At 31.0% G+C, this 23,424-nt stretch overlaps 2 protein-coding genes across 4 annotated transcripts; both read left to right on the forward strand.

Annotated features, from left to right (window-relative positions):
• The first annotated feature begins 565 nt into the window (after positions 1-565).
• Positions 566-3,289, forward strand: LOC129871605 (putative GATA transcription factor 22). The gene is made up of 3 exons (XM_055946563.1): positions 566-835; positions 1,259-1,516; positions 2,565-3,289. The coding sequence occupies exons 1-3, from the start codon at positions 581-583 to the stop codon at positions 3,027-3,029; spliced, it is 978 nt and encodes a 325-aa protein (XP_055802538.1). The 5' UTR covers positions 566-580; the 3' UTR covers positions 3,030-3,289.
• Positions 3,290-14,208: 10,919 nt separating this feature from the next.
• On the forward strand, positions 14,209-21,767 carry LOC129904965 (uncharacterized protein At4g29660-like). Of its 3 annotated transcripts, none has more exons than XM_055980370.1 (4): positions 14,209-14,390; positions 16,471-17,341; positions 19,983-20,195; positions 21,377-21,767. In XM_055980370.1, the coding sequence occupies exons 3-4, from the start codon at positions 20,013-20,015 to the stop codon at positions 21,494-21,496; spliced, it is 303 nt and encodes a 100-aa protein (XP_055836345.1). In that variant the 5' UTR covers positions 14,209-14,390; positions 16,471-17,341; positions 19,983-20,012; the 3' UTR covers positions 21,497-21,767. The 3 variants fall into 3 exon arrangements, with proteins under 3 accessions (XP_055836345.1, XP_055836347.1, XP_055836346.1); XM_055980372.1 differs by having other exon boundaries at positions 16,471-16,543; XM_055980371.1 differs by lacking the exon at positions 16,471-17,341.
• Positions 21,768-23,424: the final 1,657 nt, after the last annotated feature.

A 23,424-nucleotide genomic window follows, 5' to 3' on the forward strand; every position in this document is an offset into this window, starting at 1 on the left:
TGGAAATCTGAATTAATCGAATCAATAAATTCTGAATATCAGATGGTTATATACCATAAAAAATAAGAAGCAAAAACTTACAAGTGAAAACCCTAATTAAGAAGTGAAATAGAAACTTTACTAGAAAAAAGAGGAGTTGGTGTTAGATGATGACTTGATGATTGAGGAGTACACATGAGAAATTCTCTGTGTGGTTGACATATCCTTTGTCCAAAGTCCAAATACCTAAATTGTATTGTTTATCCATAAAATAATATATTTTCCAATTAATTTTGACTTTGTGAAAATATTATTAATTATTTAATAAAAATATAAATAATCATGAAACTTTTGAAGATAGGGTTCTCTGTCCATTTGATCTTTGTGGTCTAGCATACTACTCTTTTTTTTTTTTTGTCTTTTTTAAAACTATTTGTTTGTTTGTTTGTCATGAAGTCACGTGAATTTCTATTATACTTTGTCCCCCTTTAAATTTCTCTTTAAAATAGTGTTACAACATTTTCTTTGATCAAATTCAAGAAGAAAATTTTATCTCTTTTTCCTTTCCCTTATTTTTATTTTCCACTTAATTAATTTGGCCATGATTCCTACTTACACAAATTCTTCTTCTCCTCCATTTCCTTTTGAGCTTAAAAATGAAGTTCATCATGATCTTCTAAGTCATCATCATACTAATAATAATACTCATGTTAGTCCTTATAATAACTATCAATTTGCTTCATCATCTACAAACTCATCTTGTCAAACTTTCTTCAATATTTCAACTACTAATATTCAAGATCAAAGTGGATATGATTATCATTCTCAATTTCACCATCCACAACATCAACATGAGGTACATATTATAAGGAAATTATAGGGTTCTTTTTCTTTAATTTTCATGTTGGATCGCAATTTTTTAAAATTATAATTAAATCACTCAGATAGATTTTAAAACTGAAACACTTTTTATTTCTAGCTAGTTAGCGTTGTTTTTAAAATTGCAATTAACATGCTTGATTAATTAAGATAGAAAAAGATTTTCTCACTCCTTTTAGTAAAGTCAAATTTTCGATAAGGAAAAGTACAAGTAAGGAGGTCCAGACGTTACCTTACTGATCCAAGTGAAGGAGTGCTTGATCATCGCGATTATTTTTCTATCTATTTTTCCTTTGAAGGTCTTATTAATTTATTTGTTTTTACAATCACTTGGATCATGTTCTTTTATATGCAAATTAAGTTTTTTTTTACTTTAATTGTTCTTTGTGGATAATTATAGGTTGATAATTTTGCTTCAAGATCAAGTGGATCACATGATCATCTAGAGAAGAAAAACAAGGGCCTCAAATTAACCTTGTGGAGAAAAGGTGTGCAGAAAATGAAGAATTTGAAACTAGAAGATCAAAAGAAACACATAGAAACTGATCATTACAGCAGCAACAGCTCTTCCAACAACAATATCATCCCAATTAGGGTTTGTTCTGATTGTAACACTACTAAAACCCCTCTTTGGAGAAGTGGTCCTAATGGCCCTAAGGTAATTAATTATTCTTACCTTTTTATGATATGTTTTACCTGAGGCGAGGGACTATCAAAAACAATATATTTACTTTTATAATGCAAGGATAAGGTTGTGTACATACCACTCTCCCCAAACCCCACTTGTGGGATATACTGAACATGTTAGCGTTGTTTCTAGCTTATACAAGTCAAATGAAGTATTCTTATCTTTTTTTTGATATGCCTTACTTGAGCCAATGGTCTATCGAAAAAATATTGTATCATCACACGATAGGAATCAGATTGCATACACACCACTCTCTCCAAACCCCCATTTAGAAGATTACACTAAATATATTATTGTTATTTTGCTCTAACTTATATTCACTTATCAATAATTGTGGAACTAGGAGTTCTAACAAGAGGGTTAAAAAAAATCAATTTAATTTAAAGACCTGTAATTTAAATTTGTGACCTAAAATAATTTCTGAACCACCTTTGTCACTATACTAAAAGTATTCCTTGTCATGTCTAGTACATACAAAAATATTGTTTTACAATATAATTTATCGATGAATGAGATTCAGTTGACGAATTTGTTCACTGAATGCGTAGCTTCGTCCCTATCACTGATGATTAATGTAAAAAATACTTGTTAAAACATGTGATTTTATTGTATTTTAGTTGGTTAAAATCTATGTTACTCATTTATATGTCAGATTCTTTAAAATTACACTCCTTTTGAAGGATGCTATTCATATACTGTCCATATATTTTAAAAGTTCGAAAACATTAAAACATGTGATTAATAACTACATATATTTTTTTGAATTACTAAACAAGATTACTATAGGCAGTTACCTATCGGGTAGGTCATTTTTAACACTGTGTGGAAAAAGTATAAACTCATGTCAGTACACAAAAACTTGACTACTCACCTAGTACTTTTTTGGCAAGAATGTGTTAATACATATAAATAATTTATTTCGAACTCAACAAACTGTATTTTTGAAATTTAATACGAATAAATTCAAAATTTTGAATCTGTCTTTGACTATCCATTTTTTTCTTTTTTTTTGGTATAGTCGCTTTGTAACGCATGTGGAATTAGACAAAGGAAAGCGCGGCGAGCAGCAGCAGCAGAAAATAATGGAACAAATTTCATTAGTACATCAACAACAACAACAACAATGAAGATAAAGGTACAACAACAGAAGCACAAGATAACAAAAGTGAATACAAATCATGTTGTACCTTTCAAGAAAAGGTGCAAATTTTTAAGTACTACTCCTACTACTCCTGCACCTGCACCTGCACCTGAACCTGAACCTGAACCTACACCAAATCATCGTATTGGTTCATCATCATCATCATCATCATCGTATAATAATAATAACAACAACGATGTGCAACAAAAGAAGAAGCTTTGTTTCGAGGATTTCTTCGTGAATTTGAGCAATAATTTGGCAATCCATCGCGTTTTCCCACAGGATGAGAAGGAAGCTGCAATTTTGCTAATGGCATTATCAAGTGGCCTTGTTCATGGTTAATGTCATTCTTGAGTTTAATTCCATTATTAGTTAAAAATTAATTAGATGGAATATGTAGCACCAAATTAGTTGTGTAAAATTGAGCTATATTAATATTAGTGAGAGAGAGAGTTGCTATAAGTCGAGCTACAATATTTTTTTTTAATAAGTACTTTAATTAGCTAGCTAGGAGTTTATAATAAGTTTGATGTGTGTGGTGATGATCTTTTTGTAAGCTCATAAATATTGATAGTTTTTGAACAAGGTGACAATTACAAGAACATTTTGGTCACTTGTTCATCTATTATTTCCTTGTGATGATGATTTTGAAGTCTATTGAAACATTATTTTCTACAAAAATTGTTTTAAAAGTTTAAGCTATTAGATAGGTATATTTTCACATTAGTTATCCTCTCTGTCTTATTGTATGTTGCAAGGTTTTAACGATTTGATATTTGTTAAAGCTGTTAGATAGGTATATTTACATAATTAGTTACCCTATTTGTCTTATTGTATGTTGCAAGGTTTTGACAACTTGATATTTATTTAAGCTGTTAGACAGGTATATTTTTACATAATTAGTTACCCTCTCCATTTTATCTATCGTATTTTACAAGTTTTTGGCGACTTGATATGAAATTTAAAAGAAAAGAAGAAGAGAAAATAGCATTTTTAGTCCCTCATTGTTATTTTTGAAGCTTTGATTTTGGTCATTCTTATGATATTTGACTTAACATACATTTAACCTCCAATTAACCAAAAAGTGTGTTTTTGGTCCTTTTATGTAGAAAATATATTATAATTAGACTATTTAGTATTATTTTATCCTCAAATATTATATAATAATAATACAATCTTAATATTACACGTGAGTAATTAAGTAATATATACTAGTTGATAATGATAATTCAATAATTTTGTGAACAATCATGAGTCATTTGAGTATAAATATACCCTCGACTATAAGAAAAGGTTTAAAAACACCTTCCATCTATCTTTTGATTTAAAAATATCTTTCTATTCATCTTTTTGGTCTAAAAATACTTTTTCATCCACCTTTTGGCTAACTTTAACCCTTGAAACTAACAATCATCTTTTTATTTTTTATTTTTTAAAAGTATTTATCATGTGTCATTTTTCTTATTGGATGAAATAAAAATTCCACCTCCACTAATTTTTTTCATAATTTATCTAAGCCAAAAAAATATACCTCTTCAAGACCCCAATTTTTTTTTAAAAAAAATCTAATAGTTTTTTTATTGCTATAACTTTTTCTTCTTATTTTTTTATAAAGTTTTTTTTGGGATCATGAAGAGGGATATTGTTTTGATTTGGATACATTATGGAAAAAAATATTTTAATTTTTTTTTGCTGTAGTTTTTTTTAAAAAATTTAGTTTTTTATGGTCATCAAACATGTATATTGTTTGGTTTGGATAAATTATAAAAAAAAATTAAAAAAATTTACTCAAAAAATCTTTTTAGTTATACGTATTATTACAAGATAATTTTACAATAACTATCTAAACACTATCTTGTAATAGAAAAAAAATTGTTTCTTTATTTTTAACTATCTTGTAATAACTAATTTAGTTTAAATTATTTTTTAGTTAAAATATTTTTTTTTACTATCTTATAATAACTAAAAAATAATTTAGTTATACGTATAACTAATTTTTTTTAGTTATTTTAATTATACGTATTGTAAAAAAATAAGCATTATTAAACAGTAAAGAAAAATCAAGCTACGGACTAAAACAAATCTAGTTTTTTTTTCTGGTTAATCAGGTAATAAAATCCTAGTCTTGTTTATCAATGTAGCTTTTAAAAAAAAATTATAAAGGGGGGGGGGAGGGTTCTTGAAGAGGTATATTATTTTTGGTTTAAATAAATTATGAATTTTTTTTTAGTGGATGTGAAATTTTTATTTCATTCAATAAGAAAATGACACATGATAAATACTTTTAAAAATAAAAAGAGGGTTGTTAGTTTCAAGGGTTATATTTAGCCAAAGAGTTAGGTGAGAGGGTAATTTTAGACCAAAAAAATAAATAAAAAATATTTTTAGACCAAAAAGTGAATGAAGAATATTTTTAAATATTTTTCTATAGGTCAGAGGTATTTTGACCCTTTTCCATTTATTATATGGTAAGTTAAAATTAAATAATTTCTAAATATAAAATTATTCCATTCGTTTAGTGAGAGACAACTTAACAAAAAGTGTGGATGTTTAGCGATTGGTTGGAAACAAGTTATTTTGGGATTAATTATTCTGGGATAAGTTATCCCACTATTTATATGGAATAACTTATTTTATCATTATGATATAAATAATGGAATAAGTTATTCCAAATTTAGTAATCAAACAACAAAACAAAATTTTACTTCTAAATTATTTTTTTATCACAAAATTATTTATTTTTATCTTTCACAATCAAACGACTTAGGATTTGGGACCATCTTTCACAAAGGAGGACAAATTAGGCTTTTAATCAAAAACATAAACAATTTACACTATTCATTGCTGTCATGAATGGCTATATAAACAGTAGCTTTTGGTGTTTGCAGAAGTCATTTTGCAGTAGAAAGTACGCACTTTCAAATCTTTTTATAACCATATTATTTATTTGATTATTTTTAGTTCTTGTAAGAAAATATTACTATAGATAATTGATTTTAAAGAAAACTTGATTGTTATAGTTAAGTATTATTATAAAAAATTATTGTTATATAAAGGTCTGATTATACTGAAAAATACTTTTCTTATTTCAATTTACTTATTTTATTTATTTTTTGTCAATTTAAAAAAGAATTCAAATCTCTCTCCTTTCTTTTGCAACTCTTTAATTTTAATTTCTCATATAATATATTTAAGATACAAGATTAAAAGACATTTTGATACATTTTATGTATTTTTAATTAATTTAAAATCACAGCATTTATTTTTTTTTAAATTTTCTTGAACTTCATATTTAGTCAAATCAGATAAATAATTTTAAAATGGAAGGAGTAATTAGAGAAAGCAAAAGAGAAAGAAAAGTATTATTCACTCCCTTTTAATTTAACGACGACAATAACATACCTAGCGTGATCATGTTACAAGAGCCTGACTAGGGTAGACTGTATGCGGATTTTACTCCTATCTCGAATGAAATTTACTCCTAACTCCGTTTGTGTGAGCTCGTTTAAATTATCGGTCTCAAGCCCGAATAAAGGACGAAGGTGTAATGACCCGTTTGGTCATTTTAAGAATGAGACATCTCTGTTCCACAAAATACTCTCTCTACAAAAATTTAAATTAGAAATTTGGACTATTCGATAACCATGGTTATTTAATGGAGGGGTGAAATCAGATAACTCATGTAATTAATGGACTGAAGTAATGATATATTTAACATCCTGTACCACTTATCCCATATTTATTAAATTAGAGTTAGTAGGTTTATATCACTTTTAGTAATTAATTAATTAGAAAAGAGAAGAAAAAGAGAAAAGGAACACAACGAAAAAAAAAGAAGAAGAAAAAAAAAAACTACCTGCACGTCGAAGCGGCAACACCTTCAAGTAATGGCAAGATTATCTTATTTCCTTTCATATTGATTGTTGAGTGGGTGTAGTTTAATTATTATTTCATGATGTTGAAAGCATTAGTTAACAATAGTTTATTATTCACAGTGGATACCAAAGTTTTCCAAACCACGGGTAAAAGAAAAAAATTCCATTAATGGTAATGATTTGTAGGGTAGGTTTTGGATTAGAAAAGAATAAAGAAATCAAATTATTTATTAGAAATTCTTGGTTGCTGCAACATGCACTTTTGAGGGCATTATATGTTAGTGATTGGTTAGGAGAACCAATCATACAGTAATGAGTGGCACATCATTATAAATTATGATGCAATATGGAAAGAAACCGAAAATTGTGAAAGATTTACTATTTGGTTTAAATTTTCTTTTGGCTTCTGTCAAGATTTTAGCAGCTATTGAATATTAGGTGTATTATATTATATGAATATCATTAGATTTATTCTATTTGGAGGGATTAAGATATAACCCTAGACTTGAAATTGGAAAAAAATATGAGAGTGAGATGTTATTTGACTTCAACATTAGGAACTTAATTACAGATTTGAGTCTAGGCTAGATATATGGTAATATGGGTGTTTTTAGTTCCAAAATCTTATTGTGATTATTTATTTAACTAGATTACATTGATTTGGAGGCTCAACGAAAAGGGAAGGCCCAAGTCTCGAAGTGATTTCTTGATTAATTAAGGCAAGTGAATTTCTAAACCTCAGTTTAAGCTTATAGATGCTTGTATTTCTGTGTTGTGTATTAGGAAGTAATGAGAATTAGACTGGATTATTGACTATATGATTGACCTTAAAAAAAATGGAGATGAGGGGTAGAAAATGGTAATCTAATGACATGTATTGGTGGAATTGATATGTTATGATTGTGGATTTATTTTGGACATGTGAAATGACTATGTTGATGTGAGATAGGAAAAATTATGATTGTTGTCATATTATTATCGTGAATTATATGAACATGAATTGATTGCATTGGTTCTGACATATTGTGTTGAGATTGAAAATGATATGAAACAAAAGGGGTCGGGCCACACGCTCCGTGGCAGGTATTATGAAACAAAGGGGTCGGGCCACACGCTCCATGGCAGGTATTATGAAACAAAGGGGTCGGGCCACACGCTTCGTGACAGATATTATGAAATAAAGGGGCCGGGCCACACGCTCCGTGGCAGGATATATATATTGAGGGGACGGGCCACACGCTCCGTGGCAGGTTACATGGACAGAAATGTCCCCCATGGGTTCCGGACTGTGATTCAGCGGATGTGTACCGATAGGACAGACATGCATCATTTCATTGCATTGCATTGCACCTTTCTGACATTTGTGAATTTGTGTTTACCCCTATATTGCTCTGTGTATGTTGAACTTGACTTGGTATGATTCATTGATGAGAATTTGTGGACTGTATTACTGTTGTTATCGCACAAGTGTAGAGTTAGGCTGATTTTATGCAGGTTGTAGTTAAGGAGGTTCGGTTGGAAGGAAAGGAGTACTTGTATCTATTAAGTTTGGCTTAGTTTTAGCTATCCACTTGCTGAGTACCGTGTTGTTTGGTACTCACCTCTTGCTTTCACACTTGTGTAGGTTGTGAGACCGGACTTGTTTGATCTCCTAGTGTTTCCACCACATCTGAGGCTATCATTTCGAGTGTTGAGGTAGCTGTTGCATCCATCTAGCGGACACCTCTTACTCTTTTATTATGTTTTAGTCCTACTCTAGTGACAAAGACATTGTGACTGTATTTTCTTTCGTACTTCGGTAATTTATTAGTGGCTTGTATACGTGACAACCAGTCTTGGGGGATTTTGAAGATTATTTATTTGTTTTTGACTAATTTAAACCTTATTTTATCTCAATTACTTCCGCATTTATTTTTCGTTGAGTTTTAGGCTGACTTGTCTCGGTGGGTTGAGATGAGTGTCATCACACCCGAATTTGGGTCGTGACAGAAGGTTGCAATCAATTAGATACAACCTCTCTAACTCAAAAGTAAGAATGTGTATATCTTATCCTTCTAAGACCTCATATGTGAATTACATTAAATTTATTACTGTTAATCATTATTTTATTATAAAAGTTTCTTGTTAAAAACAAAAAGATAAAATTATGTTAAATGATTTCTAAGTTTAGCAAATTATTATTTTTTAAATGGATTAAAGTAAAATATTATCACATAAACTGAAATCGAAGGAATATATAATATGTAATTTTCTTTTCTTCCACTGTCAACTCACCCTCATCACATGGTCCCCTACGACCCACACCATAGAATAAAACAGAGAAGTTTAAACGTTAACGAAATGTTACAAACACATATGTCTAACTTTTCCTTTGTTATCTTAACCGACGAATTCAAAATTTAAAATTTGATTAATTCGACATTTGGAGATTTTAGTATTTAATTCATTATACTTATAAAATTATGAATCGTCGTTCAGATTATGTTTTCGTAGACAAAATAATCGACCTTTGTTCCTACTTAGACATTTGCTGTACATTTTGATGCAATTACCAATCGTACTATTAAGAAGATTAGTTTTTAAAGATATTTATCCAGCAGTAGATCCTTTAATTTCAACATGAATCATATGCTTCAACTTCAAATTAATTGTTAGTGAAAAACATTATGAAACAATTCAAAAAATCTAAATAAAATTCATAACGTTATAAAAAAATCTATGACATTATAATTTATAGATATATATTCTTTAATTGAGCGAATTACCCAACTACCTCTGTTGTATAATAGAGCTTGTATAATAATAAGTGTGTTTGTTAAATAATCTCAAGTTCTTCGGGAACCCCTCTCAATTGAATCATGTAAGTTTTATTATTCCATATTTAACAAATAGTCTAAAAACTATTTGTAGATGTCCTAAATGTTCTTGAATGTTTTGACTAAATATTAGGATATCATCTACGTAATCTAATATAAAGTTTTTATAGTCTCCGAACATATCGTTCATTTTTTTTTTTTGAAATATAGCAGCTGCTGTCTTAAACCAAAGGGCATAGCCAACCATTCAAAATGTCCTTCAGGACAAGTGAACGTTGTCCATTCTATGCTTTCAGGGTGCATTTTTACCTGCCAATATTCTGATTTACAATCGAATTTGCTAAATAACTTTTTTCCTTGTATTATATTAATGAATTCATTTTTGTTAGGTAACTTGTATGCATCTGTTCTAGTATTATCATTTAACCTATTATAATTTATTACCAGACGAGCTTTACCTCTTACTTGTTCACTATGATTTTTTATCATGAGTGCTGCAGACCTATGTTTATAGGTGAATCTTCTTATTACTTCTATTTTTAGTAATTCTTTAATTTGTTTACTAAATTCTTCTGTATCTTCATTATTTGCTTCTATGACTGTGATTTTTATTGTATATTCAGGGTTAATGATATCTAATTTACACATGATTTTGTTAGAATTCCAATATACTAATGGTTTTTCTCCAATTATTTCCATTTCATCTAGTATTGCTACTATATTGTCTAAATCTTTTGGATTTCTTATCATACCTATCTTATTTATACCTTTTTGTAAATTATAAAATTTTGTTTCAATATTTATTAATGTGTAATCTTTCTCTATGTCTTCTAGGTATGCTTCTTCTAAATAATCATCTTTTTGTTTTTCTTCATACAGGTTCTTTAAAGAACATTTTCTGTTGTTGCCACGGTCGTCACAACATGGAGTTGATTTTTTGGTTGATATTGAGGTTTCTATATTTTTTATCTGAGATCTTCCTTTTGTTTGAAATCGTATAGTTTGTACTGGAATATAAGTTATTTTTTTTAAATAGCATTATCTCATCTCTGGAAAATAAGCAACTTTCATTATTTTGTAAAAGAAATTGTAGTCCTATTACTAGATCAGTTTTAATGTCTAAGTCTCTTGCTCGTATTTTATACATATTGTAGGTCGGTTTGTAGAATTCATTATATGTATTTACAAAAATTTATTTGTGCCTTTTCTATGTAATGGTCATAATTGTTATAAGTTCCATCCATTTATATTACTGATATAGGTTCTTTTAAAACTTTTAACAAATCTTGTGGCACTATTTTCTTATTTATGAGGCAGCTTGTGCATCCTGTATCTACTAAGGCTAAAGTTTCTATTTCTATATCTTTAATCCTAATTTGGGCTAGTACCTTTATTGTTTCAAAATTTTTATCTTCATTACATATAAAACTCGTGTTATTTTCTTCAATATTCATAAGTTCAGTTTCTAATTTTTCTAGATGTATTGTTCCTGGTGTGGATATACAATCTATTTCTATTTTTTTTTCCTTTTCTAGCAAAACTAGTCTTTATTCTAATTCGTTTATCCTAGTTTCTAATGTTATTAATCTTAGATTAGTAGCCTGGTCTCTTATTTGTGTATGTTCTTGTTGTTTAGTTATTTTTATTCTTAACTTATCTTCTATACAATTAATACAAGCTTCCATATATCATTTTTGACATTTAACTTTATTTATTTTGCTCGGGTACCATTTACATATATTACATTGATTACTATCTATTCCTTTTTGTCTTTCAAAGTCATGATTACATTCTTGATTGATATTCATCATAGTACTTACTTGTATATTGTCTAGATTTAATTCATTTATTTCTAATCATATGTCATTTATTAAGTTATCTTTTTCTGAATTAGATGACTCTGATTGAGTCTTTTCTTCTACTTCAATACTCATAATAGAGTGTATACTTTCATTGTCTGACATGCATTCATCTACATTTAATAGGGTTTCTTGAAAATCTTCTACCAATTGAGCATTTCTAGTTCTACTGTTATTTCTTTTGGGACATATATTTGCTAAGTGTTCTATTCTTTCACAAGTATTACATTCTAATTAATTCTTATAATTTCTATTATTTCTATATTTTCCAACATGTCTGTCTTTATTTAAGTATGACTTTTTTAGCTGAAGAGTTACGTAAGAAGTATTTTTTACGGTTGTATGGTCTTTGGTTGTAAGTAGATCGTCTTCGATATTTCTTTTGTTTACGTGGTTCTTTATCATAACTTTGAGTTGCATATATCATGGTTTTACAGAAATTCATTTCATTTTGTTATAGTTGTTTTGTATTTGTATGTTGGTACTTTCATTACATGTTGTATTTTTTGTCCTATAGATCATAGGGCTATGGGGTTTTGAACTACCCTTCTTTTTTATATCTTCTCTCTTCTATTTCTCTCCCTAAAGTTCCTGATAATTTATTAAATAATTTTTTTCCTAATTCTTCATCAAAGGTGTTTCCACTAATAGTACAATAGTAAAAATAGTCTTTAAGTAAGTTTTTTTATATAAAGCCAATTTGAAATACTTAATTGTTCTAATTTTATCACCGCGCTTCTTTGTAATGCTACTAAGCCACTATTTGGATCTTCTCCTGTTAGTAAAACATGTATTTTGTTTGTAAAATTATAAGGATTTGGTTCTAAGTTTTTTAAGCCTTGAAATTCTTGGGGAAAATTTTATTTGAATGATTTCCATACTGCCTTAGATGATTCTCCTAGAAAGGTTTTTAAGTATTTATAAATTATTTCCGCATCCGTTTCACTATAATTTTTTATAAAGTCTACTACTACTATTCCTTTCCATAAATCAATTACTGTAGTCCACATTTGTGGATCATGGACAACTATATTTAGTCTTTTTACTTTATTTCCTCCTCCTTGTAATCTAATGGGTTCCTCTATTGGCATCTGTCTACCTGTTGGCTTTATATTTTCATTTATTTCTATGTCTTCATTAGATCTATATACCCTTTTTCGTGGTAGATTTCCTGTATTATAACTAATGGGTTTGCGCTGGAGTTGTTCTTTGAAAATGGCTAGCACTAGTAGAGCTAGTTGCTTCCATTAATTCTTTATGACTAGTTATAGATAAAATGTCTTCGTTCTCTTCATTATCAGAAATTGTATATATAGATTCACCTTTTGGTCTATATGTTAAATTATCATTTCTATCTTTACATATTCTAAAATGTTTTATGATTTCTGTTATATCCATTTTACCTTTTTTACATCCTTCGCATCTAAAGACTATGTAATTATTTTCTTCGTATAGCCTTTTTGTTTCTTCTATGGCTTTATCTATTTCATAGCCCTCTTGTATTATTTCTATCTTTATAAATTTTTCTTGTTCTGTTTCTATGATACTTTCTGTTTCACTAGCATCTAGTTCCTTTTGGCTTGTATAAGTATAATTAGTGAATCTAATTGAAGTTTCTCATTTAGAACTAGTATACGTTAAATGAACTTCTGGAGCAAATACTTTTGGTTTGCTAAGCTTGTCTAGATTCCATTCTAATCCTGCATATTCTTCTGGATTTATTTTTATTGATTTTATTAATTTTATTCCTTTGTTTCCCATTACCTCAACTACATCATTTACTTGAAGTTTAAACTTTGTATTATTACTTAGAGTCATTTTTTCTATAAAATCTAAACACATTAATAAATTGTTTTCATTATTCATTTCTTCGTTTTCCTTGATTTGAATTCCTATGTTAATATGTTTGCAAAATTCTTTTAAATTTATTAAGAAATTTGGGCTAATATAAAATATTCCTCCATTATTTATCACATCTACTTAAGTTAATCCTATTATAGATTTCTTTAGGTCCGACCATCTATCATCGTATATTTGGATTAAAACTTTGGATCCCAAATTCTTTCTAGTTAGTTCTTTTATTCCTATAGCTATTAGTCGCATATACATTAACATTAGTCTAGGATTTTTAATTATTTTTAAGAATGCAGAGTTTACTAAATTTAGTGTTGAAAAGTTTTCTCCTATAAGTAATATTTGTTCTTCTCAATAATGTTTGTATAATTGATTATCTCTAGAAAGATATTTTTCATTGTACAAAGTCTTTGAGTTTAATAATTTTAATTAATTTTGTTGGAAAATTTGTAAATATTTGTCTACAGCTATTATTTTATTTAGTTCCCGAAAATCATAAAATTGACCAAATAAAAAATTTCAACTTTTCAATTTGCGTATCTTGCTTATAAAAATAATAAATTATTTTAAAAAAAATATGTTTTGGATATACCTAATATAGGGAAAAAGTGCAAATATAGCACTCAATTTTGTGATTTAGAGAGAATATAGCTTTCGTTAAAAAATGGTGCATTTATACCCTCGTCGTCTAATTAATGAGACACATTTACTTTTTTCGTTAATAAAGAAAAATCAGTTTAATGTCAAGGGTTTTTAAAAAATTACCTCATCCATTTTTTACCCTTTAGACCTACACAAACCCGATCCAGCTAAAAAAACATTAACTTCTTTTTTATTCGGACACGACCCAAACATATTTTATGACTCAATAGAAGAGGAATTGATTTATTTTTTATTTCAATCGGGTTTGAAGGAGTAAATAAAATGGGTAGGTTAATTTTTTAAAGCCACGTAATATTTTTGAAATTAAAAAAATCAATTTTATGATTTTTTTACTTGTGTAAATATAATTTTTTTAATAAAACGACGAGTATACATGAACCACTCTTTTATTGGAAATCACAAAGTGGATGTATATATTTATTCATTTTCCCTATAATATATGAACCACTCTTTTAATATTCAGTGATTTATTTATTTATTGGGTTGTAGGGTTTTCAATTAAAGGTTCTGCTGCCAGATAGAGTGAGAAGCGAGAGAGATTGAAGATGGAGTTGAGAAGCGAGAGCGACTGAAAGGGCAAAATTTTGGGCTTGCTGCAATTGGCTGCCGCTGCTCGTTCGTCTTTTTTGTAGTAAGGTAAGTTCCATTATTGTGTCTTTTTTTTTCTTTTTCAAAAAGAAATAATTGAAGATTAAGAAAATTCTTAACTCTGGTGAAAGTTTAATTGAAAAGAACTCAATTCGCACCATAAATGTATCGAGATTAGTTCAAAGCTTGATTTTTGTTGGTTGAACATGTGATTTTGATTATTAGTCTCTGTATTTGAAGTTCTTGAATCAAACAGAGAATAATATGGAAGGTAAAATTTATTGATGGCTCTATATGGTAAATGAGCCTAATTTCCTTAAACCAAAAGCATAAGAATGACCTTACGTTAGCAATTCTTTTAGCACCAAGTCCAACCATTTGGAAATAGATTTTTGTTTTTAGAGACCTTTATTAGCAATACAAGTAGGGTGAGATTTATGGAAGATATACCATTTAAAAAATTGGTTGATAGATTTGAGGTGCCTCTCTAACTCCATGAGTTAGTGGTACATTCTACCCTTTCCAGACTTCACTTGTGGGATTTTATGATCGGAAATGAGACAAGAGTACTAGAAAAGAATAAAAAATGAACATGTAAAAAAGCAGGAGAGTTTAAAAATTTGGAAATTTTTTGGTTTTGAGCAAGTGTTGAGGGCAGTGAAAGGTGAAATTGTGATAAAAAAGTTTTTGACAACTCACTTGTACAAAAATGTTTGACCAAGCTTAGGACATGAATGAGTTGGTGGTTTGGCAAAAGCAGTTTAGAAAGTTTGATATACCAATTTTATATAATACACAATTTTAGTCTAAATACTTTAACTCGTAGTGTTGTATTTATTTTATCTTATGATTTCAGTGGCATTGGAAAACTACACGGTTGATTCTTAAATTTAACCAACAGTACTCTTATATTATAGGGAAACTACCCGTTTGATGATATGAAAGGTCACTGTAGTATAATAGTCTTCATTATTTCCCCATCACGTTAGACGAAAGACATTATTTTCTTGAAAATCTTCATAAGATAAACAGAGATTGTACCTTAAAAATCTTGATAGCTCGCTTATTTAGATCCATTTGTGATAAGATATAGTCTTTGATTCTTTACAAAGTTTAGCTTTTTAAATACAATGTGGATGCAGCTTCTCTTTTGTTTAGCTACGGCTAGAGTTCTTTTGATTTGTGGTATGCATCTTTTTGGTTCTTTCAATCCAGTTAGTATTACACTATCAAACACTTTATCATTTCAATTTTTGAGAACCTAGGGAGTTTTCTGACTAGTTCTCAGTTTGCAAACTGTTTCTGTTGAGAGATGCTGCCTTCTTTTTGGTGTGGCTACGTTGAATTTGTTGTACATCTATGACACAACAAGTTCATAACAAAGATGAGTTATGGCAACAACATTAAAATAACAAGCTGAAGTTTATCATTTCAGTGAACTTTATGTTAAAGGTTCTTCTTTCCTTCTTAAACAACTTCCTCAGTTAATAATTTAATTGGTATAATAAATACTCGTCGTGTCTATGTGTTCTTTCCTCTTAGTTTGTGATTGTCCTTGGATGTTTAGGTGCATATCATTATATTTACTCTTGCTGATTTTGATCATTTGTACTTGCTCTGAGATAAGAAATGGCAGGCTAAATAAGCTCAAAGGAGTGCCCTCCAAAAGAAGCTACATTCCCACGCTAAAGCAAGCATATGACGATGTTCTATTTTCCTCTAATAGCTACGTACATCTAATTAAGAATAGGTCAATGTTGAGAAAGTCAAACCATATGTTAAGCATAATGACGATGTTCTATTTTCCTCTAATAGTTATGTACATCTAATTAAGAATAGGTCAATGTTGAGAAAGTCAAACCATACTTTCATCGACATCTTCAATCCAACACAATTAGTAAGTTCATTTTTTTTAAGTACAACTTTTTCTTAGTTTTTGTTACCTTTTTCTGATTTTACTAACCACTTGATTGTGTTTTTTCTTTTTGGATAGAACGTTTTGTGTCCTATTTTCCTTTTTTTTTTACGATATACTTATAGACTAATGAATTAACTGGGGGGCCCTGACAACGAATTGGTCTCTTTCTTATCTCTATCCTGTGATGCCCTATGTATTCTGTGCTTAAAGAGTCACCAAGAATTGCTTACTCCTGTGAGGCCCTCATTTCCATCGTGCTGAATTGCTACATACATTTTATCAGGTTTGGTTTCCTTTTCTCTTATTCATTCCTTGTATTTGTTTTGCTTACTCCTTCTTTTATCCTTGAATTCAATTCATTCTAAAATTTCTCCATTCCCAACCGTCCATTGGATCGTTATGCTTTCAAAACATATCTCGTACTGCACAATAATTGTTGTAGAAATCCTAACATTGATCCTCTTTTATATACCAGTAGCCACATTAAGAAAAAAAAATGTGATATCATAACACACTAGCTTTGCTCCAACAAAACGAAAGGTGTCAGCTTTAATGTCCTAACATTAGCTTCTGGCACATACTTCTGCATCTGACAGTTTGCTTTCACAAACAACTGAAAATGCCATCCATTAAGACACTTTAACTTATTATTGTGCAACAGTTCACAATAGTGGAAAGTCACACTCAATACATCTCTAAAGTTTTATAAGCTATACTTCTTAATTTTGACATACTTTCTTTGTATAAAGACATTTGTTAACTTTTTTCAATTTTACATGAGCAATGTGGTTTCTGACCTTAATATTTTTTTAATTTCTGGTAATCCATCTTGAGTTATGTTTTTATATTTTTTTCGTAACTTGGTTTTCATCTTCTCCTGATCACTTAATCTGCATCTGAGAAATGATAAACAAAATCAGCACCTCCTGCAAATATGATAATTGTGTATTCCCACTCCCAATTATTGATTTATGAGGAAGATTGGTTTCAGAAGGAAGTAAAACAATTTGTTGTTATACACCATGCTGAGTGCCTTGCAATCTTGTCAAGATCTTTGGAACTTCCAAGTGAAGTGGGAGAGGTCAGCAATATCACCCGTCTCTTTTATCTTTTTCATTTCAAGGACCATGTTTCACTTATAATTTTGAACGAAGCATATCTTTCATGATAATTAAAACTATACTTGCAACTTCTAAATTTGGCTAGATAGTTTCATTTTTAATATTATAAATCTTACCAGAATCAGTCTTCAGATACATGTATCTGGCGCGTTCAGATACATAGGGTCAAAATTATGTGTAATTTGTTCTGAATACACTGTATTCACATGTATCTGACTCTCTCGCTCGCCTCTCCCCCTCTCTCGCTCGCCTCTTTCCCTTTTTATTTGTATTTCAGAATGTATTTGGAATGTATCGGGTATCTCAGATACATGTATCTAATGTGATTCACATGTATCTTGGATACACATTCTCTTTCGCTTGTGTTCCTCCTATTTCGCTTGCCTCTCTCCTCTCTAGTTCGTCTCTCTTCCTATAAATATGTATTTTTGAGTGTATCTGATAGAAAAAATACATGTGTCTAGCTGTATCTGATTTGAAATCATATATAATAAAAAAGGCCCAAAAGAAAAAATGAAATTGGGCCATTTAAATGGAACTTGGATCTAGCCCAAATCCATTCTAATGGATCCCAAATTCGACCCAGTTTCTCCTGATTTCTACACTGAACCCTTCAGTGTCCCTTTCCTCCTCTTAAGGTATTCTCCTTTCTATGATTTTGAATTATTTTTTTTTGGCATTTTTGTTTTAATTCTCTTTGTCTGTCGATTGATTAAAATAGATTTGTAATGTAATTTTAATTGAAATTTGTAATCTATTTGCTTATGGTAAAATTTAGTGTATTTGCAGCATTTCAATCCAACCATTTAGTGAAATGGTTAAGCAATCCAACTAAACTATGAATGCTAGAACGATTTTTAAAATTTTTCTTTTGAGCTTAGGGTCTATCAGAAATAGTCTCTCTACGTTCTAAGGTATAAGGTTGTGGAATTACACCGGTATGTTGTTGTTGTTGGTGTTTAAATTATGTTTTCCTAGTTGTAGGGTGTGGAGGACCCATATTGGGTAGAAGGCTAGTACAAAATCTTGTTATTCTTCCTTATTAGTAAGCGCATTAGCGCACTATATTGTGACCAGGAGGTCACGGGTTCAAGCCTTGGAAACAGCCTCTGGCAGAAATGCAAGGTAAGGCTGCGTACAATAGACCCTTGTGGTCAGGCTCTTCCCCGGACTCCGCGCATAGCGGGAGCTTTAGTGCACCGGGCTGCCCTTTTATTAGCGCACTATAATTTCTTATGCTCTGATTTTTGTTATTATATACTACTCTCTGTACTTTGATTACTCTATTTTATCTGTGTCGCTTTCGTTATTTGCTTTCACATAACGCTTTGAATTTCTTGTACTTCTTAGCAATATCTGACCTCTTTTTATGCTTCTATTGAGCCGAGGGTCTCTCGAAAACAGCCGTCCTACCTTGGGAGGAGTAAGGTTTGCGTACACTTTACCCTCTCCAGACTCCACGTTGTGGGATGTTGTTGTTGTAGTTGTATAACTATCGGTGTGTTCAGTATGAAGGAAAACGTTTTTCATGGAAAATATTTTCTTGGGGTTGTTACTTATTTTTTGTGTTCGGTGTGTAAGCAACAAATATTATCCTAAAAGTATTTGTATATATATAATCTAGATAAACTAGGGGTGTGGGGTGGTAGGGATGGGGGCTATGAGGGTGGGGGTTGAAGATGATGTGCGTTGGATAGTGGGGAGGAAACAATCTTGTTGAATGCTACTTTTGAAACTTGTTTTCTCTACTTTCATTAGGTAAGTCATCATTGTAACGAGTTTTTTTCCTAAAATAAATATTTACCAAAATTTTAGACCAACCGAACATGAAAAGGAAACTGGAAAATGTTTTCCTCTATACTGAACACACCCTATATGTAGCTCCGAGGGCTTTGGTCTAGTAATAAGAGGGCAACACGTGTAGATGCACATCATGGGTTTGAATCCTGTTGTAGAAAAAACCCTAGTATTTCAATGGAGAAGGGTAGAGGAGTGGGCTCATTCTCTGTCAAGTTTCGTACCGTGCTCCACTAGAGCTTGGGGATTTCTCAATTGTAAAAAGGATGTATAACTAACTATATGGTGTTTGTATCAAACTTGTAGAATAGATGGCTTTACTGGCATCACTTTTGTTGATTTCTAAACAGCAAGCTATATAATTTGTTATGTCTTTCTCGATAGAACTCCTTATGTTACCAAATTACTACTCTACTGTTTGTTCTCTTGCAAGTGTTCCTCCAGCTTATGTTCCTTCTTTTAGTAGTCCCTAATCACAACATTTACATATTATGTTTTCTAGCAATGATTTGTAAGTTTGCATTTATTCCACAAAATTATGGTAATATCAAAATGATGTTTTACTTGAGTCGAGGGTCTATCGGAAACCTCTCTACTTTTTCAAGATAGGGGTAAGGCTGCATACACACCACCCTCCCCTGACCTCACTTGTGGGATTACGCTGTTATGTTGTTGTTCTTGATGTTCAACTATCTAAAATTGAGCAGTCCTGCATTCAAAAACTATCCCTTGATAAATCTTGTTTCTGTTTTTCGCATATTGATAGCTACATCTTCCAATTAACCAAATATTTCCTTTGTGCAGTTCAGCTGATAATTGAAGGATCTCGTGGAAATGGCAACGTATTTGTGGAGAAAATATGCAGATTATGTATACACAAAATGGGAAAAGACGCTCCTCTGGGATATGGTAGAACCATTTAGGAGACCAAAATCGTTTACTCCTCTTGTTACAATCTACATAAGTGCATTTTATACAGGGGTTATCGGAGCAGCCATCACTGAGCAACTCTACAAGGTATAGTGGCTTTACATCTTCTTTTTTAAGGTACTTAATGCTTGGCCTCTCTTTTGATGATTTACGGGATAGCAGCTTTGGAAAGTTAGTTTTGGAAGTTGGAGTCACCCAATTATAGATAGTTCACCAAGTGTAGGGTTAGGGTATATAGGACTGCACATCACTTTATTAAACTTCCCATGTTTACTTCCTCGTCTTTACTCCTTTGTTCGGAAGGAGGCTGTTTTTTCATTTTGATGATCAATAATTATGCATCAACTCTTTAGTTTTGCTCCCTCTCATTTTTATACGTGGAAAGTGTGACTTATTGTTTAATCAGTAAAATTACTTTGTGAAAAATTAATTGGGAAGCATGACTTCATAGAATGAACATTCCATACATCTTTCAGAAGTTTCAAGATTTTGATTATCCGGTAATTCCCAAAGTATTATTAAACGTTTCTAATTTGTAAACAAGCTTATTGTTAATTGGAAGGAGTACATTGTTTGTTAGTTCTTTTTTCTTAATTCATGACTTGAAGGGTCTTTTTGCCCAATTGCTCTTGAGAGATGGAGAGATGCAAAAAAAAAAAAAAAGCTCAAAAGGGAGAGAATGAGGCTACAACGGATTTCAGGTTTTTTTGTTGAAAGGGTGGTTGCTTCTCTCTGTATTAGCCCGTGATTTCTCAACCGCCTTAACATCCTTTTTTTCAGGATTATTTGTACAAATTATCCCTTTCTTCCCTCTTACAAAGGAACTATTAATGGTCTGTTTGGGGGGTTGCTACCATGAATTTTCTTTTTTGCCTCTTCATTACTTCCTTTGAGCTAAAGGTCTATCGGAAACAGCCTCTCTACCCAAAAGGTAGGGGTAAGGTCTGTGTACATCCTACCCTCCCCAGACCCCACTTGTGGGATTACATTAGACATGTTGTTGTTGTTGATTACATAGTTTGTTCCGTCTGTCTGAAAATATTGAAGCATTCAAACTAAGAGGATTTTATGAATTTATCTGTTTTATCTACTCAAATTGCTTCTGTTTTTTCCCCCCATCTAATTCTTGACTTTTTGGTATTTATACGTTTTATTAGTACTTATTTGCTCAACATAAAGACATCCCTTTTTGCATTAACAATCAGATTCTCTACTCTCAGTTCTAAATTTGTATCTTAATATTAGAGTTTCCTTCCCCATAATAACAGGAAAAATACTGGGAAGAACATCCTGGGCAAGAAGTGCCTCTAATGAAACCAATGTTTTATGGTGGTCCTTGGAGAGTAATGAGAGGCGACGTTCCTCCTATGGGGAAGTTCGATTTCTAAGCTGCATTCAGTTGGATAATTATTCGGTATCCAACATAAGCTCTATGAGAAGGAAAGGTACCACCCTAGACTTTTGTTCAACGGCAAAGGTAGTACAACAGCACGCGATTGTGTGATAGGTGCACACGACTTCAACTCAGGCCGATTATCCACCAATTCTGGAACTGGTACGTAATAAAAGAGAGGTACCATTTTTCTGTAAGTGTTGTGCATTTATATTTGAACTAGCCTCTCTTGTGAAGATTATAATATAGGTTTCCAATTTTCTCTATACCTATCTTGGTCTTCCCTATATTTCTCCTTGTCTTCTTATTTTTAATTGGTCATATTATTTTCAAGATCAATTATATATTTACATTTCTGGTTTTATGTTTGTGTTTGTTTGAAATGTCACAAGAAAGTTACTTTGATGGCTGGATTTCCTAGAACGTATGAAATTTGATGTATAAAAAAACCATAAGCATGAAGTTCACACTAAACGGAGGATAATTTATTTCATTTTTTCACCAATGTCTAAAAGTTTTGTCCATCCCGCAAAGAGCGAGTAAGCTATGCATACATTCTTCCCTCCTCATACCCCTCCCTCCCCAGACCCCGCTTGTAGGTGGTGTTGTTGTATGAAAGGTTTGTCGACAGTACTTTATTAGAGTACTTTCTCTTTACAATTATTGTTGCAGATTATTGAAATGGCCTAACCACAAGGGACAACTCTTAACAATTATAATGAAGCAACTCGAGGGTGCATTGAACTAGACGTGTCAAGTGGGTCGGGTGGGGTTAGACCTGGCCCGTGTCCCTTTAAGGCTTCTGCCCATGGGTTCCTTGAGCAGTCAGGAAAGGCTCAGCTTAAGGAGCTTGGTTGGGAGTTGGGCCATTTTGAAATTTGGAGTGAGAGACAGGCCCATTAAGTAAATTTGTTGTGCCTGGTGAAGTTTAATTGGGCTGGGTTTTATGTCGTCTTATTATAATTTATAAAGTTAAGATTATAACACAAAAAGGTTAAGTGTTGAACTAAGATACAAGAAGTTGAAAACAAAGGTCAAGCATAATTAAGGGTTTAACATGCAAATAGTTAAATAATTAATATATGGAAGTAAAATTTACATAGCTAGAAATCACATCTTATTACTTCTTATATGTTAAAAGTTGTGAGGTCTATGACGGAGGACGGATCAAAGAAAAGAACTGGTAGGTTTTAACAATGTATGACATCTGAGGCGAATTTCACATTCATAGCATAAGTTTACCCGGTATACACAATTTTGGGCTCAATGATGACGTAGTCTGAGAGACAAATTTGTGAGGTTTATTGAGCTGAAGCAAACGATATGTACTATGGATTTGAGTTGTGACAAGGGTCTCCTCTTATGTTAAAACTCAAATGTCTAATGAAAAACCGTCACATAAATGGAAACAAAGAGAAAGTACATGGTATCAAATGTTGAGACGTGGTCTTGTTTGGCTTGTTCATTTTTCTCATTCTATACAATATGTAATCTTTTCCATAGTACTATCCAAAACTAGTCATCCATATGTTTTTTTCATATGTAAGACAGGACAGAATACTACTGATACAATTTACACCGCTAACAATGTTTTCTCAAATGAGGAATTGACATGTCCAAGCTAAAAGCAGTGGTCCAGCAAAACATTGTATGGTTTTCGGACATACCTAGCGATCAATAAATTGGGTGAAAATTAGGGTTTATATTTCGATAGAGCAAAAGACGTTAAGTGAAATTTTCTTATTTGTCCGAATCTTGATAACCATAGTTATTTGTACCTATATATATGTCTAGGCAAAGTTTTATCTGATAATTGTACTAGTTGAAGGTATTAGGTTACAGTGAAATAACTGCAGTGCGCCTAAATTGACCAAAACACCATCCGTTATAAAAGGCTAAAACATGTATAAGACTCTCTAGACC

The sequence above is a fragment of the Solanum dulcamara genome, chromosome 10 (assembly GCF_947179165.1).
Source record: "Solanum dulcamara chromosome 10, daSolDulc1.2, whole genome shotgun sequence".
Lineage (NCBI taxonomy): Eukaryota > Viridiplantae > Streptophyta > Magnoliopsida > Solanales > Solanaceae > Solanum > Solanum dulcamara.